At 35.8% G+C, this 22,408-nt stretch overlaps 2 protein-coding genes across 2 annotated transcripts; both read right to left on the reverse strand.

Moving 5' to 3' along the window:
- Positions 1-8,149: 8,149 nt before the first annotated feature.
- On the reverse strand, positions 8,150-9,402 carry LOC145126561 (uncharacterized). The gene is made up of 2 exons (XM_079061904.1): positions 8,859-9,402; positions 8,150-8,769 (listed from the first exon to the last, which is right to left on the reverse strand). Exons 1-2 carry the CDS (start codon positions 9,400-9,402, stop codon positions 8,150-8,152), a joined length of 1,164 nt encoding a protein of 387 aa, XP_078918030.1.
- Positions 9,403-19,606: 10,204 nt separating this feature from the next.
- LOC145126562 (uncharacterized) lies at positions 19,607-20,218 on the reverse strand. The gene has a single exon (XM_079061905.1). It carries the CDS (start codon positions 20,216-20,218, stop codon positions 19,607-19,609), a length of 612 nt encoding a protein of 203 aa, XP_078918031.1.
- Between the last annotated feature and the right edge of the window lie 2,190 nt (positions 20,219-22,408).

Consider the following 22,408-nt stretch of genomic DNA (forward strand, 5'->3'; position numbering starts at 1 on the left):
TCAGCTTCGATTCCTCCTTCCTGATTTCGGTTGTTGATGATGAGACTGATTAGGCTTTCATCGATGACCATTCTAACCTGCAAAACTCACCAACTTCTACAGCCTTTTGTTAGTACTCCGATGGCGTCAAACACAACCCTATTTGATATTGGATCGACACAAATGATCTTCCGGATCAGGTTTGCTCAACGTCAAGTTTTGAGAGTTATTAATCATTAAAGCCAATGAAGTCGACCCTGTTATCCGAGGTTGCTATCATCCATCACAACTTGCTATTTGCCTAGGATCGGGTAAGTTTCAAAATTTTCTACAGGGTTGAACCCTCCTTCTTTTCTCAAACGCTAAACAAGTAAAAATCTTAACTAGAACATAAAGATTTTTTCATTCTATCAGTACTTTTTTTGAATTACTCTGCCATTAGTATCCATTTCTCTTTTCTTTTGTGTTTTTGCTATTAAATTATCCCATTTCCTTTTTAAATGTCAGTAAGATGAAGTTTCTTTTCTATAGGTAGGTTGTAAATTATCCTATTTTACCACCGTAAGCCAAAGACATCGCCTTACTCCATGCTCTCGGTGTTCTTTCTGGTAATAAACCTGATAATGAGTAATGAATCCATTTCTTCTTTTCCCTCATCATATTCTTCATGTAATCTTGGAAATACTAGAAAATGTGGCAATGACCTACATAGATTCCTTGGCTTGACCCTCCAATATTGCTCTCAATATCAACCATAGTACCAGATCCACCTCTAGCTCTGAAATTAGGTATGTCCACTGATTTGTTGCATTTTTTATTTGTTTTTCTAGATTTAAGAACGCTTGATTTGTTGTTTGTTCCCCAGGTTAGTAGAGATAGATGGGTTTTTAGGGTTTTTATGGGTTTACAGAACTTGCACCCCAAGTGTTTGATGTAACCTCTAAAAGAAAGTATGACCCAAGTTCACTACTCTCATCTCTTAACGTGGTATTTTTTTAATGTTGCCATTTTCGATTGGTTTTTCTGACTAACTAAGCTTCATGCTTACAGTTTTTTTTATGGTTTCAGGTATCATTGGTTTAGAAACGAAGAGTCGGGCTTGATCGTAGCACACACACCCGTGTTTTCCGCAATATGTGATTGTAGGATGAACTCTGATAAATGTTTTTAATTAGCAACATTTTTGGAATATTTGGATTAAATGATATCTGTGTTTTGACTATAATAAAAATGAAATTTTTACCGTTGATTTTTGGGTCGTTACAAGTCCTAAAACAATTCATTTGTTACGTATTAACCTTTGTGTGGTACTTTGGCATAACCAACTTTTCGGTGTGTTCTCTCAATTCCTTTGGCTGAATTTCTTTGTTTTTCGGTTGGGTTTGAGCAAATATTGGAGCTTTCATATTCACAAAGCCCGGTTTAGTACATTTGTTTATGTGTGTCCAAAGGTTGAACCTATACATTTTGATTGGGCTAATTTGAGCCTCAATTCTTTTGTTTGCTGTCTCCAATATTGAATTATTGGTTGTGTATGTGTGTGAGCCTCAAATTTAATGTGATTCAGATTTGTATATAGGTCAAACTTCACATGTGCGGTTTGGATGTCTATGTAGGTGAAACTACAGAAGGTTCAAATTGTCTCATTTATGTGCAAGAACTGTGAAAAGGATGGTTGTTCATGCTGGAGGTGGTAGTAGGTACGGTTTTTGAATATTGGAGATTCGGAGGTTGTGAGTGTGATAATTAGTCAAAAAAAACTCTAAATGGTAGTTTATGTGCCAGTTGTGCTGTTTTTGGGATATAGTTATGAAGGTTTTATTGGAAGTCTTTTGGATTATTTCTTTTCTTAATTAGAATGTTCATTTCAATTAGATTGTTATAGACTGTAGGGAGAATATGCAACATTTGAATGAGATCAAAGCAAAGATTTGTGGTAAATGAAGCTATTGAATAAGTTGCATATGCATATCGTATTATTTTCAACAAGGCAAGCCTTTTTTATGACTTGGATGTTAAATATTTATTTTCAGCATATAAATGGAATGACACAGATAAGGCAAACACTTAATGACTTCCAACCCCCGCAAAGCGGGGAAATCTTCACTAGTTAGTAGTATAAACATGAAATATAAACATAAGGTATAAACATAAATATTTTGTTTAAAAGTGGTAACTTTTTTATTACATAATAACTAATAATAAAATATAATAATTATTTTCCCGTAAGAAACTATTCGCCAAAAAAAAACTATTTATCACCGCGACTTTGAGCGGGCACCCATTTAATGTGTATAGTGTGTGTGTGTGTGTGTGTGTATATATATATATATATATATATATATATATATATATATATATATATATATATATATATATATGGGAGGATAAATAGAAAATGCATAATTAGGGTTAATTTGTGACATCTAATAAAAACATGACATGTGTCCTTTTAGAGTAAATTAGGCGAATGGTCCTTATTGTTTGAAATAGTGATCCTGATTAGTCCCTAACCTTGTTTTTATTAAACACCAACCACCAACCCCACTCACCCCATGCCCTTTCGTTTTCCTCTACCTTCATGTTTCAGTTTTCATATCCCATTCATCCTATATGAGATCGTCGACAGTGCACTACCAAGCAGGAAAAAAACCTAGCCGAGTAGCCTCCCCATCCGCTAATCACTTGATCGTCGAAAACCTCACAAGAAACCACCATTGATTTTCCGATCTCATTCAAATTGCCACATTTTCCAGAAGCATAAACCTCTCAAGAATCCATCTACTTCGGCCATTTTTGTTCTCCTTCAGGTCCAAAGACCACCACCGATGGGTGAGTATTTGGCAGTGCTGTATAACATCGTGGTGGTTTCGGCGAGTAAACATGCGATGAAATAGAACGTCCCCTAGATCCGGTCCTTCTTGCACATCGATTTCAGAAAATTAGGGCTTCAGTTTTTGTTAAATTGCTGCAAATATCAAAAATCCTTTTCGGTTAACATGTACACATGCATATCGATTTCAGGTTTTCTATTTTCACTAGAATTTCTAAAAGATGAACACGTTTTATAGGGTGTGTTCATCTGGTATGTATGTGTGTGTGTTTTCTTGAAGATCAATTTCTGAAAATATAGAATGTAAGTGTTTTCTTTTCAGAAATCATTAATGAAAATGCAGATGAAAGATGAAGATAGAGATGTACAACGAAGTCAATGTAATGGGTGGGAGTTAGATTTCAGATATATGGTTTGAATTTGGAATTTAGATATGATGATTTACAGAGAAGATGAAAATGATTTCTAGCTTTACATTTGGATGTTGTATCTGGTAAAAGGAAGGGGTGGGATCCAACTTTTTTCCTCAATGTATTTTGGTTTGATCAATTTTGTTAATCGTATAGATTTTTTTTGGGTTTTTTCTTCATGTGCGAGGATGATGAACTACAAAGGGAAAATGAAGTGGGAGGTAAAAATGAGGGGTTGGTTGCCGGATCTAAAAATTGTTTTAAATACAGGGAATTTATAATTTGGTAAAGAAACAATGATGTTATGGGCGAGGGGTGGGCATGCGTTTTTGGGAAATTCAGGGACCAAAATATGATTTTGTAACACCCTGAATCTTGAAGAGCAATTGTAAGGAACGAATCCCATTTAGAGGACTGGACACGACGTGTTGGAAGAACCAACACGACGTGTCTAGTTGAGGAAAAGCATGGTTCTCATTAAGGTCAACATGGCGTGTTGGTGTCTAAACACGACGTGTCGGAAGCTGGGAAGTAAACCCTAAACTTTTAGGATGTTGCACCCTATATAATCTCTTTAAGCCTCAACGGCTGGTCTCCTTACCAGCTTCCATTGACACTAAAACCCTAAAATCGATCTTTAAGTCTCTTGCTGGTGTTCTTGAGCTAGTAAGAAGTTCTTGGTGCTCATTGTTGGTCTTTGTGAAGGAAGAGGAGATCTTGAAGTTGATTTGTTTGGGGAAAAGGCTTTAGATACAGAATCATCATCTTGTGAGGAAGCATTCCGAGGTATCAAGTTTGCATCTTGTCTTGTATATGTTTAGATCTCTTATTTTGTGCTTTGTTGTGCTTTTGTTCACTTTTTTGGATTGAGGAGAGAGTGAAGACGTTTTAAGGGCTTATTATTCCAGATCTGAGGTTGTTTTGGTCCCTTTGAGCATAAAGGTGCAAGATTTATGAGATTTCAGGTGTCATGCATGCATTAAATCAATTATTAAGCCCCTTTTAATCTTAAGAGCTTCATTTAGGCATGCATAAACGTAAAGTTGGCAACTTTACGTGGTTTTCCAGCTCAAGGAAGTTAGATCTAGGTTTTGGGGTTATGTCTTCAAGGATCAAGTGCTATTTGGTTAAGCCCTTGCATAATCAAGCTTTATGGGTTGGGTTTTTGGACCTTTTGGTATTCCCTATGGGTAAAGATGGAAACTTTACCCTTCTAAGTCTCATTTTGGTCTAGATCTGAGCTTTGGAGCTCTTGAAATCGGAGATAGTAGCTTAATGTATTAAGTTGTGGAAACTCGGGCAAACACGACGTGTTTGCAATCCAACACGGCATGTTGGCTGGGGTTTTCCCGATTATCTGGATAATGGAAGAACACGACATGTTTTCAAGTCAACACGACGTGTTTGGTCAAAATGTACTGTTGACTTTAACTTTGACCAGAAGTTTGACCTGGGTTGACCATGGGATATTTTGAGCCTTGGGTGTTTATTTGGATTTGGGCTTTTGGATTGTTGAATGGGGCCTTGGTTTTGGGTCAAGTTATGAAAATGGTAAAAAAGTTCTTTTACCCTGGTTTGTACATTTAGTGTGGGTCGGATCCGATTATTGATGGATGTTTATCTTGTGATTGATAGCGTGGGGATCTGTCAAGCTAACAACCAGGAATTATCTGAATGATTGTGTGAGGTGAGTTTCCTCATTATGTTTAGCGGGTCGAAGGCACCAATGCCAGCCCATGGTTCGCTATGTGGGGTGCTAGATGTCTACGTGACTCTTGCATATTTATGTGCTTGTATGCTTACTGGGCGGGGTCCGATGGTTATTATATATGCTAGTATCTGTTTATGCATATATGACTTGTATTTGGGCGGGGCCCGATGATTGTGCAGTATACTACTATCTTTGTGATTTTCGCATGTGTTTGGATGTTATATGATTATATGGTTATGCGAGTGTGGGCGGGGCCCGTTATGCGAGTGTGGGCGAGGCCCGTATCTCAGTGGACGGGGCCCGTTATGCAAGTGTGGGTGGGGCCCGTATCTCAGTGGGTGGGCCCGTATTTCAGTGGGTGGGGCCCGTTATGTGCTTAGTTATGTATGGTATGTGGTATCTTGGGGAAATCACTAAGCTTTGTGCTAACGGTTTCAGTTTATGTTTCAGGTACTTCGGTTTTCATACGGCAGGGCTCAGGATGATTGCAGAGTACACACCACATGTTTCCGCATTCTGTGATTTACTCTGATTGGATGATGTTTTGATAAATCTTGATTACCTTGGTTTTGTGGAAATGATATGTATTAACGATTTATTAACCTACAAACGAAAATTTTATGTTACTATTTTTGGGGATGTTACAGATTTTAACTAAATTATAGGACAATTTTATTAATTATTTGATGAGGGTATAGGTGGCACATATTGATTGGTTTACACATAAACCCTATTTTCTAATGATTCTTCTAATATATAGATTACTCAATTTCCATATATATATATATATATATATATATATATATATATATATATATATATATATATATATGGAAATTGAGTAATCTAACCCTTTTTTGTTGTTTTTTAAAAATATAATTTTTTTTTGTGCAAAATGACCACTTGGTCCGGAATGGATTTTATATATATATATATATATATATATATATATATATATATATATATATATATATTGAGTAATATAACCATTTTTTTGGTTGTTTTTTAAAAATATAACCCCCCTTTTTTTTGCAAAATATGGAAATTGAGTAATCTAACCCCTTTTTTATTTATTTTTTAAAATATAATCTTTTTTTTTTTTGCAAAATGACCACTTGGTCCGGAATGGATTATATATATATATATATATATATATATATATATATATATATATATATATATATATATATATATATATATATATATATATATATATATATATATTGTGTAATATAACCATTTTTTTGGTTGTTTTTTTAAAATATAATCCCCTTTGTTTTGCAAAATGAGCACTTGGTACGGAATGGGGCATTCCGGACCTGATTTAATATTCGGTAAATGGGTAGATAATTCCAACCCGGTAATCTGGTTCTCCTATAAATTCTTTTTAACCCGTTTCAGACTACTTTTTTTCATTCCCTAGTTTTGGATTACCCTATATCACATTCCAGACACCTCTAAAACTGAAAATGTCTTCAGATGGCAGTGAAGAAATGCAGTTTTTATATGTAAGTTTCAAATTTGTTTATAATTATATGCATTTATTTTATATTACATGTTAAAACATGTTTAGTTTATATAATTATATAGGTATTATAGAGTTTTTTTGTGAATTTTAATCGTGTTAAGGCAATTATAGGATTACATGTACTTATACATTTATACTACATCATAAATTGTTATAAAAAATCCTAATTTTCGCTAGTCCGAAATGTATACGGAATCTGAAAATAATGTCCGGAATACGTAGAACTCTCCGGAATACAAGGAACCGGTTCCAGAATTTTGGTCTGAAATTTATGGTCCGAACTACCGTTCTGGATTTATTTGTCCGGAATTCCGTTTCGGAACATACATACAAAAATCCCTAAATAATAATTATTTTAATTGTAGCATGATAGAACATGCGAAGCAGTTGTCACTACAACCTGTAGGCCTGAACTTGGGCGCGAAATCATGGCAGTTTTACAAAACCGACCGGTTTGTGGGGTGATGTTTAGGCAATCATGTTTTGGTGATTACGCAAACATGTCGATGGGTGTCGAATGTCACCCTTTACTATGCCACTATCTTATGTGCAAGGAATTTACTACTTTTGATCCAGTTGACCTACACGAGCATCTATTTCCGGTTGGCAACTATCGGGTTTTCTTTGATAGGAAAGCATTCTGTTTAGTCATTGGCTTTCGGTTCGGGGAATATTTCCATCCCAGTTCTGGTTTTGCATAATTCAAAGAATGTGTGTTTCCATTTGTGCCGCTTTCACGTTCGATGAGTATGGATGACCTTGCGTATATATATTCAATAACTTACTTCATCAATTAAGTAATGAAGACGTGGTGAGAGTCTCCCCGCTGTATATGCTAGAGTAAGGATTTTCTGGGAAATACCCTCAACATCCAATTACTAATGAACGTATGGCACTTGTCTCTAATTTAGACGGGTTTAACAGGTATATAGTTTTTTACCCACATTATATCAAAATGATACATATATTTATTAAGTTTAATTTTTTGACATAGGTACCCATGGGGCAGATTGGTGTGGGATTTCACTTACAAACAAATGCGTACTGTGTTTGACAAGTTTGAGGACCATTTGAACCCCAATACGCCAAGAGTTGGCAGTAGACACACATATACTATGTAGGGATTTGTCAATGCATTTAAGGTTTGTACAATATGTTTAATAATAGTTTTTAGGCAACAAGTATTGTAACTTTGTTAAGCTGGTAAGTTGTTTGACATCTTAATTTTGTAGATTTGGATCATGGAGACATTTCCCAACAGTAGTATAGTTGGTTCCCCTATACTGGGTGTTATCCCTTGGGCAGTTGCATACCCTAGGATGAGATGTTTTGCATGCACCTGATTGTCAACGTATTCTCGATGTTACTAATGTATGTAGCTTAGTCCACCTTATAATTTATAAGTTGATATGACATAAAATAACTTAAGATTAACCTTTATATATTATTTTTATGCAACATCTCCCAACGAGTTATAGCAGCCTACTGCGTAGGAGTGTGCGGCTAGGTGGTGGATTGAGAGTGTCCAGTGGATAGATGTTGCATATTACGCTAATGTTTGAGTTATGGTTTTCTTTGTCAATGTTTTCAAACAATTTCCTTTTGAAGATGTAGCAAAGACAAGTTTATCCTTCCGAACAATATTTTGTAGAACATTATGATATTGTACAAATATCACTATAGGTTTTTTAAATCAACAACATCATATTGTTGGCCACCTTACTAGTATGTCTACTCTTAGACTTAACGTTACTTTTTCCACTTGACTTGGTCCTACTTGAAGATTCACTTTTTGTTGGCTCTGCGGGAAACAGAGCGTCACAGTTTCTACTTGTGTGACCGATCCTTTGGCAACGGCTACATTTTTTTTGAATTGGACCTTCACCTTGGGATGGGATACGGTTATGGTTTTTAGGTCGCCCAACTTGTCGTTTGTCCATCAATGGTGGGAAAACAACCATGACTTCATCCGGTTCTTCGTATTCAGCTGGAACTGGCACGGGAAACCCAACCTCTATGTATATTGATCGATATGTTTCCATTGTGAAGTACGATGACACCCATACATTGCAGTGTTGATATCTTAGTTCCTTAAATACCGCTATAGCATGAGTACAAGGTATACCCGACAATTTCCATTTCCCACACGTGCAGTAACAACTCTCCAAGTTTAATATACCATTTTTCATTTGGTCAGTCACCACATATCTACTTTGATCAATCTGGTATAACTGAAAAGCAGAGGGTTTGTGGATCTTCCTCTCGATGACCTTCTCACCATACTCAGTAACATCCTTTTTGCTTCCAGCTATAACAAACATTTACGTATATGTTGTCATGCACAGTAAACTACACTACAATTATTATGGAAGTATTACAATATAGGGAAACACTTACCTCCAGCATTACGTTCCTGGAACCACCATTGTTGCATAGTTGCTCGAAAGAAATTAATAAAGATTTTGATAGTTTTTTGTGTGTCTCTTGATAATGCATTGACAGACTCAACAGTGTTTGATGTCGTAATATTATACCGAACGATAGGGAAACACGACCTTGCCCATCTCTCGTTGCCGATTTTGTCTAGCCATGTCTGAAAATCATCATTTAGTGCACGACGTAGCCTACCCAAGCTTTCTTTGAAATCAGACTCTCGGTAAGCCTTTGCAGCCTCCCAAAACAAAATATATGTTCTCTCTTGCTTTCCAATTTTTTCTCTCATATTCATCAACAAATGGCGACAAAAGAGTCTGTGATATGCATTCGGGAACACAGATTGAATGGTCATTTTAATTGAATTGGCTCTATCTGATACAATAGCCAAAGATGGCATGTCCCCAATACATTCTTTAGGTCTTGATAAAAACCAAATCCATGACTCTCCACTTTCAGTTTTCCCAGCACTAAATGCAACAAGGAGGATTTGATTATTACCATCCATGCCTACTGCTAGGAACATGGTTCCAAAGTATTTCCATTTAAGATGTATGCTGTCAATGATAATAATAGGATGCAAACATCTTTGAAACGCTCGAACCTAAAAAGTAATTAATAATCTAATTATAGCGAACACATGTGTATGGACATTACATACAAAGAAGTCAGTATATAAAAAATATTACCGCACAACCGATAGCCATGAAAAATTATTCAATTTTGTTGTCATCACTCGTTTTTATATGTGTAACTTGTTGGGTTTTAGCATAAACATACAATCCTATGTGTGCATGCAACCCTAATTTGATCTATGTCTTCTCTAATTGAACATACAATATGAACAACAACATGTAAACCCTATATCTATGTATTATAATCGAAAATCGCATGATAAGGATTAAGATACATACCTTTGATTGTTATGTAGTAATAACAATCCAAAACCTTGTAGATCTTGAAGCTTGAGAGCAAGTATCACAAGTGTAATACCACTAATGGCTCACAAACACACTTAGTAAGAAGATGAGTTAGGAGAAGGAAGAAAAAGCTCTAAATTTCGGCTGGAACACTCTAGGGTTTCAAGGTGGCTGAAAATCATAAGTGAAAGGGTCTTTATATAGTGAGGTGACTTAGAGGCAAAGCTAGGGTTAAGATAAGGAAACCCTAATTGCTTTGTTTAAGGACCAAGCAAAGCCTTAAACCTTCCATAAGATAGCCTATGGCTAAAAATTCTAGAGCCTCTCTAGAAGGTTTTTGTCCAAGTCTCTTAGGAGGGTTCTAGGGCTTCTTCCTCAACTATCAATAAATTACCAAACAACCCCTACACTTTTTAATTAATACAATTAATCACAAAATTAATTCCACATTAATTTCTGATTAACTATTAATTAATATATTATTTCCATAATACATTAATAAATCATTTATTTCAATTTATTAATCAAATTAATAAATTATTCCTCTTTCTCAATTAATCATCCTATCTTGTTGCTGGTATGAAGGCAACCCAAAAGGACTAAGCTACTATCATTTCAAGTACATACTAAAAATAGTTATAGGCTTAGACACCTAATCCAACAGTCTCTCACTTGGATAAGTCTAATAACTATAGTTACAAGTATGACTTCAAAAATTGACTAGCAAAATGTAGCTCTCAAAGTCTCTGTTGAATTCTGACCTAGTTAGATATGTGTCCTAAGATAAGTGATCATATAACCCTCCGTTCTGCAAAATATCATGTGGAAAAATGACATGGAACATAATCATTCTCATTGTCCAACAGTTTGTTTCCCGATTTCTGATTTGTAATGACAAAGAACTTAATTGAACACATCAACTCAGTCCTGATCGGGCCCGATACATAAGTCAACACCAAATCATCGAGGGGCCCAAGATATCGATTTTCCCGTTTAGGGAAAAAGGAACAGATACGCTTTGACTTATATGCTTGCACTATTTATTCATCAAATCATGCACAACGATAAGTTTTATAACATTAAGTTACTGATGCGTTTACGTATCATCAATGCACAACCAACTCGTAAACAACAACTCATATATCTCCGTTTAAAGATTATAGGATATTATCGTCTCAGAATTACTCATGATAAATTCCATGAAGTAATTCTCTAAGTGTGGGTTAATCCAATACTTAAAATCCCCATGTTCAAGTACTCATGAATGTTGCAGCAAACCATTGCTATGTCTAATCCCTTAGACAATCTACAATCCAATTTATGACAACCTTAATTCACTACTAACTTCCAAAGTATGATCGACTGTGGATATTTGAATAATCTAATTATTCGGGAAGTAAAACATGCAAAGATGAAACACAATGATAAACAATTGACAAAAGATAGTAAACAATACTCATAAATAAATCTCTATTATTTAATCAACAAATGTCAATTACATTTATTTGTTTTAAGTTTCTAAATATCTATCTAATCACTAAAACTATTATCATACTTCAGGCCAATGCTCCTCGCATGTTGATCATGCTTAACCCTACTGAGACCCTTTGTGAGGGGATCGGCATGATTCTCTTCAGACGATACCCTCTTTATGACGATATGCCCTTCTTCTACCCTATGTCTGATGAAATGGTATTTTCTGTCGATATGTCTTGATCTACCATGATCTCTTGGTTCCTTGGTTAAGGCAACCGCTCCTTCATTATCGCAAAAAATCTCCAGATGCTCCTTTATGGCTGTTACTACTCCAAGATCTCTGATGAAGTTCTTCAACCATATAGCCTCCTTTGATGCTTTGCTTGCTGCAATGTACTCTGATTCACAGGTAGAATCAGCCACCTTCTCATACTTGAAACTTTTCGAAGTTACATCTCCTCCATTAAGGGTAAACACCCAGCCAGATTGAGAACGGAAGTTGTCTCTGTCTTTCTTGAAACAGGCGTCACTATACCCAGTAACTCTTAAGTCATCACTGCCACCAAGCACAAGGACCCAGTCCTTAGTTCTTCGCAGATACTTAAGAATGTTCTTGACCGCTATCCAATGAGCTTTACCTGGATTTCCCTGATATCGACTAACCATGCTCAAAGCAAAAGCCACGCCAGGGCGAGTACATGTCATAGCATACATGATCGATCCAACGGCAGAAGCATATGGAACTCTACTCATTTCTGCTATCTCTGCATAGGTAATCAGACTCTGAGTCTTACTCAGTTTAGTATTACTCTGGATAGGCAACTCTCCTTTCTTGGCATTCTCCATGCTAAAACATTTCAACACTTTATCCAAATACGTACTTTGACTAAGTATAATTAGTTTTCTACTCCTATTTCTCAAAATCCTTATTCCTAGAATATAAGCAACCTCTCCCAGATCCTTCATAGCGAAACACTTTCCAAGCCAAGACTTAACCTCTTGCAAAGTTGGAATGTCGTTTCCTATGAGTAGTATGCCATCAACACACAATACCATGAAGGTGACTATACTCCCACTAGCTTTGACATATACACAAGATTCATCTTCACTTCTAGAGAAGCCAAACTCTTTTACTTTCCCGTCAAAGCAAAGATTCCACCTGCGAGAAGCTTGTTTCAATCCATAGATTGATTTTTCAAGCTTACACACCCTATTGAGGTACTTAGAATCCACAAAACCCTCTGGATGACTCATGTAAACATCCTCAGCCAACTTCCCATTAAGGAAATCGGTTTTGACAGCTATCTGCCAAATTTCATAATCATGAAATGAAGCTATGGCTAGCATAAACCTAATTGATTTTATCTTAGCCACTGGTGAGAAGGTCTCATCATAGTCAACCCCTGGGGTTTGAGTAAAGTCGTTCGTAATCAGTCGAGCCTTGAAAGTGTGTACCTTTCCATCCATGTCAGTCTTCTTCTCGAAGATCCATTTGCACCCACCCGTCTTACGACCTGGTACATTATCAACCAAATTCCAAACTTGGTTGTCATACATGGAATTGATCTCGCTGTCCATTGCCTCTTTCCAGTTGGCAGACTCAGGGCCCACCATTGATTCTTTGTAGTTAGCAGGTTCATCCAAATTTACCTGTATGATATCACTGATAAACATATCACCTTCTGTAGTTATATGGAAACCATACAATACAGGTGGAACGCTAACTCTACTAGAACGCCTAAGAGGCAGTGACTCGTCAATTGGTTCAACAAGAATTTCTACCTCAGGTTGAGCGCTAGTGCTGGAGGTTCCTTCATCGCTTGACTCTTAAATTTCTTCAAGATTAATTGTACTACCAGTATCCTCTTTGCATATGAGCTCTCTCTTGCGAATGACTCCCCTTCGTTCTACGAAAACCACGTTTTCACTGGGTCTGTAGAACAAGTATCCAAAGAACTTTTGTAGGTAGCCGATGCATATACATTTCTCACTTCAAGGTTCAAGCTTGTCGCGAGTCTCTCGTCTAACGAAAGTTTCACAACCCCAAACCTTGATATGTGCCAACGAGGGAACCTTCCCTGTCCACATCTCGTGAGGTGTTTTGGCAACATTATTTGTTGGGACAAGATTAAGAATGTGAGCGGAAGTCTCTAAGGCATATCCCCATAATGAGATTAGAAGTGAAGCTCGACTCATCAAGGAACGAACCATGTCCAACAAGGTTCGATTACGCCACTCAACCACACCATTAAGTTGTGGTGTCCTAGGAGGTGTTAATTGTGAAACAATTTCACATTCCTTAAGATAGTCGTGGAACTCGATACTAAGATACTCACCACCTCTATCAGATCTGAGCATCTTGATCTTCTTACCCAATTGATTCTCGACTTCATGTTTGAACTCTTTGAACTTTTCAAAGGTTTCTGACTTATGCTTGATTAAGTAGATATATCCATATCTGCTATAATCATCGGTAAAAGTCACATAGAATCGATTTGCATCCCTTGTGGTGGATCTAAAGGGCCCACACACATCCGTGTGTATGAGATCCAACAATCCTTTAGCTCCTTAACAAGAACCAGTGAAAGGTGATCTAGTTATCTTTCCAAGTAAACAAGATTCGCATGTATCATCTGACCTTAAGTCAAATGATTCCAACACTCCATCCTTTTGGAGTTGGGCAATGCGCTTCTTGTTGACATGTCCAAGACGACAATGCCACAAGCATGCTTTGTCTAAACCATTAGACAAATCAATTTGCAAAACACTATTACCTAAATTGTCTACAACCATCACAGTTTCACACACGTCATCACAAGGTAATGCTTCAAAATAAAATACACCATTATAATAAGCATAAATAGATCCATTCTCATTATCAAAAGAATATCTAAAACTTTGTCTGTAAAAACCATGAAAAGAAATAATATTCCTCGTCATTTCTGACGAATAGAAACAATTGTTTAAATCTAAACATAACCCATTACAAAGCACTAAAGAATAAACACCAATCTTGGTAACATGCGATGATCTCCTATTGCATATAACCAGGTTCATCTTCCCATGCTCCACATCCTCACTTCTTTTTAGTCCCTTCAAGTCAGAGAAAATGTGAAAACCACATCCTGTATCAAGTACCCAAAAATTAGAATGTGACGAGTTTTTAGATATGATAGTGTAAATACCTGCCGAGTGATGGGTGTCGAATCCATCAAACAAATAAATCCTATTTGCACTTATATGATTTAAAAATAATAGTAATAGTGGCAAACATGGTCGATCCTCCGGGACTCGGTTTTAATCCATAAATACACCAAAATAGTCATGTTTTTTTTCCTATTCATAAAAAGTAAATGCGGGGGATGATTTTTGCAAATGAGTAAACTAAAATGAAATACAATAAAAGAAATACTAGAAACAAAAATAAAAACAATCCGGTTTCGAGTTATATTCAACTAATGATGCAAGCTGATGATAAATTGATGTCAAATTAAATTCTAATCTAAGTTGGTACTTGAAAGCATTAACAAACTCTAACACTTCTCATCCACCAAGTTGTTTAACCAAAACAAGCTCTTTGAATTAAACCTAACCTTACTAACCTACTCTAAACAAGCTCTTAGAAATAGATTGAAAGATCGCATTAAGTTTTGCGTAAATGTTCCCAACAACATCCAATACTCCTCACAAGCTCGGGAGCATAAGAATGTGAGATTATGGTTTACATTAAAATCATTCAATGGAAATCAATTTAATGTTTGTTACTGGTTTTAATTCACAAAATAATTACGGATTTTGCAAATCAAATAACTTGAATGATCTAACCCTAATTCAAGTGGTCAACATGAATCAAAATTGAAATCAAACTTTTTAATTGACACAAAACCAAATTCACCAGATAGAATACAAATTCAACATCAAATCATATGATCAACTACATAAAAAGGAAGTTCAAACTACAAAACCGGATGTGTTAACTAAAATACGATAAATAACTACTACAAAGTACTAACTAGTTGATGATTGAATTAGCATCAAAAGACTTATTTAGACGTGTGATCATGGATTGTTACGTGCAATGTTTTTTATACAATTCCTAGTTTGGCCGTGGTTGTCAACAAGCTCTGTCAACCCATTTCGTCAGACACTCGATTAAAACAAACTCTTTAACCAAGCTCCAAACTTATCTAACTAAAATGGGTGCTTCAATTAGAACTGTCTCTCTAGAAAATTATAAAACGAGCAATCGGTAATTAGGTGAGAGTCGCATTAAAACACAAACGAAACACCAAACACAATGAACCCTCACGTAAGTTCAGAGAATTTACATTATACCAACATGATTTCATAACACAAGTGTATTATTTGCTAGTTAGACCAATTAAAAGAACAATTACGGATTCAATTAATTGATTAGCAATTCATCGTTAAAACCCTAACCGGGTTGCTCAAGCCCAACTAAAATTGTAACAACGAGATTAATGAAAATCAGAAATCATATGGATAGGAGTGTATTAAATCTAAATAACAATCTCACATAACGATCTAAAACGAGTCTAAATAATTAAACTAATTAAAACAACAAACCCGGTGGTTTAGCCGTTTAAGACGGCTAAACCCCAGAAACTACAATTTAGTCAAAGAAATAAATAAACTTACAAACGAAATTGAGATTGTTTTGATGCTAAGAACCCTAAAATAAAAATGCTTGCCGTTCTCCTCTTCTTCCTGTCTTCTTCCTGTCGTGCGTGAGATATGTCCCCCCAAAAAATATGCGTCCCCTCCTTTTTTTTGTTTCTTTTTCCCAACGTGAGAGCCTCTTCCATGGGCTTTTATGATTTCCTTTAAATCAGATTTGGGCTGTGATAATCAACATGGACGGCTATTTGTTGATTCTTGACAGATTCGTTGCTGTTGTTTACGAGGCCCATAAGGTTTATCAAACGTCGTCCAAATCCAATCTCCACCGTTCATATTTTAGATTAATGAGTTAGGAAGACACCGGTAAAATTTCATCTCAATCGGACCACGTTTACCTCTCGATCCAATCACTTTACAACGACCGTGCATTGCTGCCAAATTTCCAAAAAATCCTTAAATCGTTTCGTTTTTTTTTTTTTTTGCTTTATTGTGGATTTTGTTCCCAGACATCGATCGCGGTTAATCCCTTCCATGTGACTTTTATTGGTGCTCAAAAATGTCATGACCCGCTTACATAAATCTGCACAAATTAAGTTTAAACGAGTAAAATTGTCCCAAACTAACGACGTAATGAAACATATGAAATGCATACTAAATATACACAATATGTCATGAAAATATACTAAAATGATACATGAAAATCAACCTAACAAATCTCCCCAAGCTTAAACCTTTCTTGTCCTCAAGAAATAACAAGTCGGGAATGAACCGGAAAGAAGAAATGAAATAAATAAAACTAATAATTAAACTTTTCAAAACTATGCATCGAAAACAAAACATGATCCAAATCCACAACCTCATCCATATCGATATCAAACAGTTAGGAATATGTAAAACACCACGTGCCTTGAACCAACTTAGTCTTATCATAAAATTAAACATTGCAAGATTAAGACTTAATTACTCCTTAGCAAAACCCAACAAAATCAAAAGTTAACAACACTTCTTCAAGGTCACCGATATTGAGTTAGCAAATGGAACAAGAGACGGTCTTATTTTCGTGTAAAAGATATGCCATAAAAACATGCTCAACGAATTTTGTTTTGCAAATTATAACAATGACCTAAACCAGTTGTTTTGTTGACCAACAACAATCTTTTTCTAAAAATAATTTTCTAAAAATTCCCTAAAATTTACCCAAATTGGTTCCATATTTCAAACCACTTACACCAGTCAAAGTAGTTAGCAGTCAGTCCTAATGTCATAAGTTCAAGTCCAAGTCCAAGGGAATCTTTTGGCAGCCAAGCATTTTTCCTAACTTGAGTACATACAATGATGCATATTATTCAATTAAACTATAAACATAAAAATATGTATACGTACTATCTAATTATATTTTTCCTAAAAATAAAGCTCATGGATTTCTTTGAAATCCATGTAACGAGCTTTCAACCAACACATCCAGACCAGATGACCTTAGTGTGCTAGATTTAAAGAGATCCATCGGGTTTACTTGCCCGAACCTCAAAGGTCACAGATTAGTTTTATTTGGATACCTATACATATCTATATTTTTTGTTATTATTAAGTTCATGACTTCTATGGAACCCGTGTAGCGAACTTTCAACCCAATCAGTCCCAAACAATTAAGCTTTAGGCGATTAGGTGTAGAACACCCCTCGGAGTTTACTCATTCAAGTCTCAAAGGTCACAGATTAACTTAATAATATATTATTATTATTATTATTTTAATGCAAGATGCAAAGTGGACAAACTCAAAAATATTTTGTGGTTTTTTGAGAAAAAAAATTTAAGTCCTAAAATGAAGATGTAAACTAAAAAAAAAGAATGCAAATGCAATGCATACCCCTCCCCAAGCTTAATATATAGTATCGGCATCGATGCTTGAGAAGGAGTGGGACTTGAAACTACTCGTGTGGGGATTGTATCATAGACAGACCATACAAAGAGCCTTTGAGACTTGAATAAAACATGAGTTATGAACACAATGCACACATGAATGACATTGTCCCAATATTGGCTGCCTTAACAAATTTATGACAGAATCAAGGTTCATGAACTAGGAAGCCAAATTCACACACACAAATGGAGAGCCAACTAAGGTCATTCTAGACAAACATGAGCAAAAATCCGCAACAATTGATCAAACAGCGAGTGAAATTATATTCCCAAAGGTCCCAACAACAATCATATCCAGTAATTTGAAGCAAGTAAAGCAGAAATTCAACTTGAAAACTCAACAAAAATCAAATGCTTGACATTCATTTTATAGATAAAAACGGAGCTTGTGCACCTAAAATCGAAGGTGATTGCTGATGATTGTCTTTGTGCTCGAATATATGCTTTGGAAGCCAAGAAGCCTGGATTTCGGATGCATCATTTTCAGGTTAATCTCAGGATGCTGTCAGAAGATACCAAAAAGCCTAATTCTTGATGTAGATATCTTCAACCAATGTTTGCAGCAGTAAATTGCATTTCTGTACCCACAAACCTGCAAAACGGATATTAAAAAAAATGAATTCAAGTCCACATGGGTGAGGTAGTCGGTGACCAAAGGAGGAAGTGGTTATGAATCTTTGGTGACAAAGCTAGGTCGACTTTTAGAATTTTCTACACCATAGGAGATGGTGATGAAGATGTAGGGTTGTCTAGTTGGTGGGGTATGGTGGTTGTGTATTTACCGGCGAAAAAGGAAGAGGCTGAGGGAGTCCCGACAGTACTCGATGATGGGCACTGTAGCTAGAGTCGGGTGCTTTATGGAAGGCAAATTGGGCAAGGGGCGGAGAGAATGGGATAGACACGGGAGGGAGTGGCAGGTTGGAAAGAAATGTAGGATTGGGAGCTTTTAAGGTGGCTACAAACTGTCAATGGTGGTGGGTGGGTGACGGATGGTGTGAACCAGGCGTAGGGACTGGGTAAGGTGTTTGGAGTTGACCGGCAGAAAGATGGGTGAGGTGGGTTGGCTGTGGTAAGCATCTTGCTGGAGTCAGGAGGTCAATAGTGGTGGAGACACAGAGGGAACGAAGATGTGAGGGAGAGAGGGGAAGACAGATCAGACGAGAGGGGGAGAAGTGTTAAGAGCATTGGGTGTGGGCATAACACCATTTTGGTATGCATCTTGTTATAACACCAACTTTTTTCCATTTTATAATTTATTTTTTATTTTTTTTGATTTTTTTTTAATTTAGACAAATATTTTTAAATATAACATAAATAAATAAAACATAATGTTTAAAAATTATAAATAACATATAATAAAAAGAATTTTTAAATATTAAAATTAACATAGAAATTAAATTACACATAACATCTAAATTCCAAAAAAAATAAATAAATACAATATTATTCGTTAAAAAAAACATTTTTTTAAAAAACTAAACGCTATTCGTTATCGTTATTGTTACCATAGAAGATATAATCTGCCAAGTCCTCTCGAAGTTGTCTGTGTTTATTTGCGTCTTGAATGTCAACAACTCGATGCAAATACTCTGTTGTTCCTGGTTGAAACTAAACGTGTCTGGGCTCCGTTGGGATATAGTATGCAATATTTCACCCTTTATCTTCTACTACCATGTTATGCATTATGATACATGCATACATGATATATCGTAGAGTTTCTAAATCCAATGGTCGTGCTGCATGTTCAACTATATGTCACTTCGCCTTCAGTACTCCAAAAGCACGTTCCACATCCTTACGTGCTCCTTCTTGTCTTCTCTTAAAAAAATTGTCTCGTTCTTCAACCAGGTGGCGGAATGCCTTCGAGAATGTGGAATACTGAGGATATATTACATCTGTAAGGTAATACCCATATTTGTATTCGTTTCCATTCACCGTGAAAGGAGCATCTGGGGCCTTTCCATTCAAAAAATCGTCGAATATTGGCGACTGATCAAGAACGTTGACGTCGTTGTTGGAACCCGCAACCCCAAAAAATGCATGCCAAATCCATAAATCTTGAGAAGCAACAGCCTCTAAAACCAACGAAGGTGATCCGTGATGACCACTTGCGTATTGCCCTTTCCATGCTATCGGACAATTTTTCCATTTCCAGTGTGTGCAATCAATGCTTCCGATCATTCCGGGAAACCCATGGCGTTCTTCATGCGCCATATACAATTCTTGCAAATCATGCAACGAAGGTTTCCGCAAATACACGTCTCCAAATGTTTCAACAACACCCCTTGACAATGTATACAAACTCTCCCTTGCGGTTCTTTCGGACATTCTCATATAGTCGTCCATGGTGTCGGGTGACTCCCCCATAGCCATCAAACGAAGGGCCGCAACACATTTCTGCAACGTTGTAAACCCTCGTCTACCTCTAGCATCATATCTCAATTGAAAAAATTCATACCTAAACATAAATTAACTACAGTTTAAAAATATATTGCATATGTTGTAAAATTAAAGAAAAATGTACTAGATTTTTATTTATTTTGTATAAAAGTATAGTAAAAAAGGATACCGGCTTTCCAAGGTGTTGGCGATCAGTAGGAACACATTCCTACTCAAACGAAATCTTCTTTTGAAGTCCTTCGACCCGTATACACAATTATCCGCAAAGTAATCGTGATATAGATGTTCGTGTCCTTCCTCGCGATTTCTGTTTAACATCGCACGTCTTGTTAGTAGCGGAGCTGGGTCTGGTTGTAGCAGGTTAGTAGTATAATAATGATACATCATCCTGAAGAAAATATCGTCATCTGAATCATCGGACGAGTCGAAAGGGTCGATATTTTTTTTTAAAGATAACTGAAAGTATGTAGAGAGAAGAAGAGAAATTGTGTGAATTTTTATATAAAATGGTAGGTATTTATAGGGTAAATGATTTTTTTTAATAATTAATTTTTTTTTATACCGTTGCCAAAGGAACGTTTGAAAAACGTTTAAATTTTGTGCGTTTCATCCAGTCGTGACGCCAACGAATTCCAATCTCGACGAGCAAAAACGAGTAGGGGGGACGGTGTTCCCCCGTCACGACGCAGTTAAGGCGTGCCACCTCAGCACAACGAGCACGCCACAATGCCCATACCGTCTCGTCTAAGAGATCAGACGAGGGAGTTGTGAGACGTACCTGATTCAAGTGGTGACAAGAGAGTGCCTTTGCTTGGGTGTGTTTGCTTGGGTGTGTGAAAAGGAGAATACAAATTTACCTCTGTATGCCCTTTTTGTTTTGCCAATATGTTTCAAAAAAATATAAATCCTTTTCTTTTCTTTTAAGTTCTTTTACATTTATTATTATTATTTTTTTTGAAACATTTTATCTCACACCCATGTTCCGTTGTTTTACCAACTTTTTTTTCACCGTTTACAATTGTGCTCCAAAAAGTATCTAATTTACCTGGATATTAGTTTTATTGTAAAAGAAAAGTACTGCTATTGGAATTTATTTTATTTTAATTTTATTTTAAATTTCTTCACACAATCCATGACAAAAGTGTAATACTCATGACATTTTCCAACTTTTCTTATTTAATTTTTTTCACTCCAATTAGCATTTTAAAAACTGTTTGTCCCAACTACAACAGGAAGCTAATACTATATGATTTCTTTTTAGAGTTTCACAATTGTTCTTCAAAATTTTAACAAATCACACTTTTTTTTCAGTTTAAGTTCTAAAATTCACTCAACAAAGTTTTAAGTGGTTGGAAGCATCAAACAATCTAAGAAACGTGTCAATTTTGGAAAACAAATAGATTACAAATGCTAAGTCCCCAACAATGGTGCTATTTTGATGGGTGTCGAATCCATCAAACAAATAAATCCTATTTGCACTTATATGATTTAAAAATAATAGTAATAATGGCAAACAGGGTCGATCCTTAGGGACTCAGTTTTAATCCATAAATACACCAAAATAGTCATGTTTTTTATTCATATTCGTAAAAAGTAAATGTGGGGGATGGTTTTTGCAAATGAGTAAACTAAAATGAAATACAATAAAATAAATACTAGAAACAAAAATAAAAACAATCCGGTTTCGAGTTATATTCAACTAATGATGTAAGTTGATGATAAATTGATGTCAAATTAAATTCTAATCTAAGTTGGTACTTGAAAACATTAACAAGCTCTAACACTTCCCATTCACCAAGTTGTTTAACCAAAACAAGCTCTTTGAATTAAACCTAACCTAACTAACCTACTCTAAACAAGCTCTTAGAAATAGATTGAAAGACCGCATTAAGTTTTGCGCAAATTTTCCAACAACATCCAATACTCCTCACAAGCTCGGGAGCGTAAGAATGTGTGATTTTGGTTTACATTAAAATCATTCAATGGAAATCAATTTAATGTTTGTTACTGGTTTTAATTCACAAAACAATTACGGATTTTGCAAATCAAATAACTTGAATGATCTAACCCTAATTGTAACCTCCCAAAACTCAAGACCAAAAATTTCATTTTAATTCATTAATAAAACCATAAGTTATCAAAACATTTCATATGAAC

Source organism: Lactuca virosa, chromosome 7 (genome assembly GCF_052849685.1).
Source record: "Lactuca virosa cultivar CGN04683 chromosome 7, Lactuca_virosa_CGN04683_v6, whole genome shotgun sequence".
In the NCBI taxonomy this organism is placed as follows: domain Eukaryota; kingdom Viridiplantae; phylum Streptophyta; class Magnoliopsida; order Asterales; family Asteraceae; genus Lactuca; species Lactuca virosa.

What these genes read in the sequence shown, in the direction of transcription:
- LOC145126562 (XM_079061905.1), bottom strand. Translation starts at nt 20,218, where the DNA reads ATGGGGGAGTCACCCGACACCATGGACGACTATATGAGAATGTCCGAA.
- LOC145126561 (XM_079061904.1), bottom strand. Translation starts at nt 9,402, where the DNA reads ATGGATGGTAATAATCAAATCCTCCTTGTTGCATTTAGTGCTGGGAAA. An exon ending in CCAGGAACGTAATGCTGGAG is followed by an intron (nt 8,770 to 8,858) that starts GTAAGTGTTTCC and finishes TGTTTGTTATAG; the next exon opens with CTGGAAGCAAAAAGGATGTT.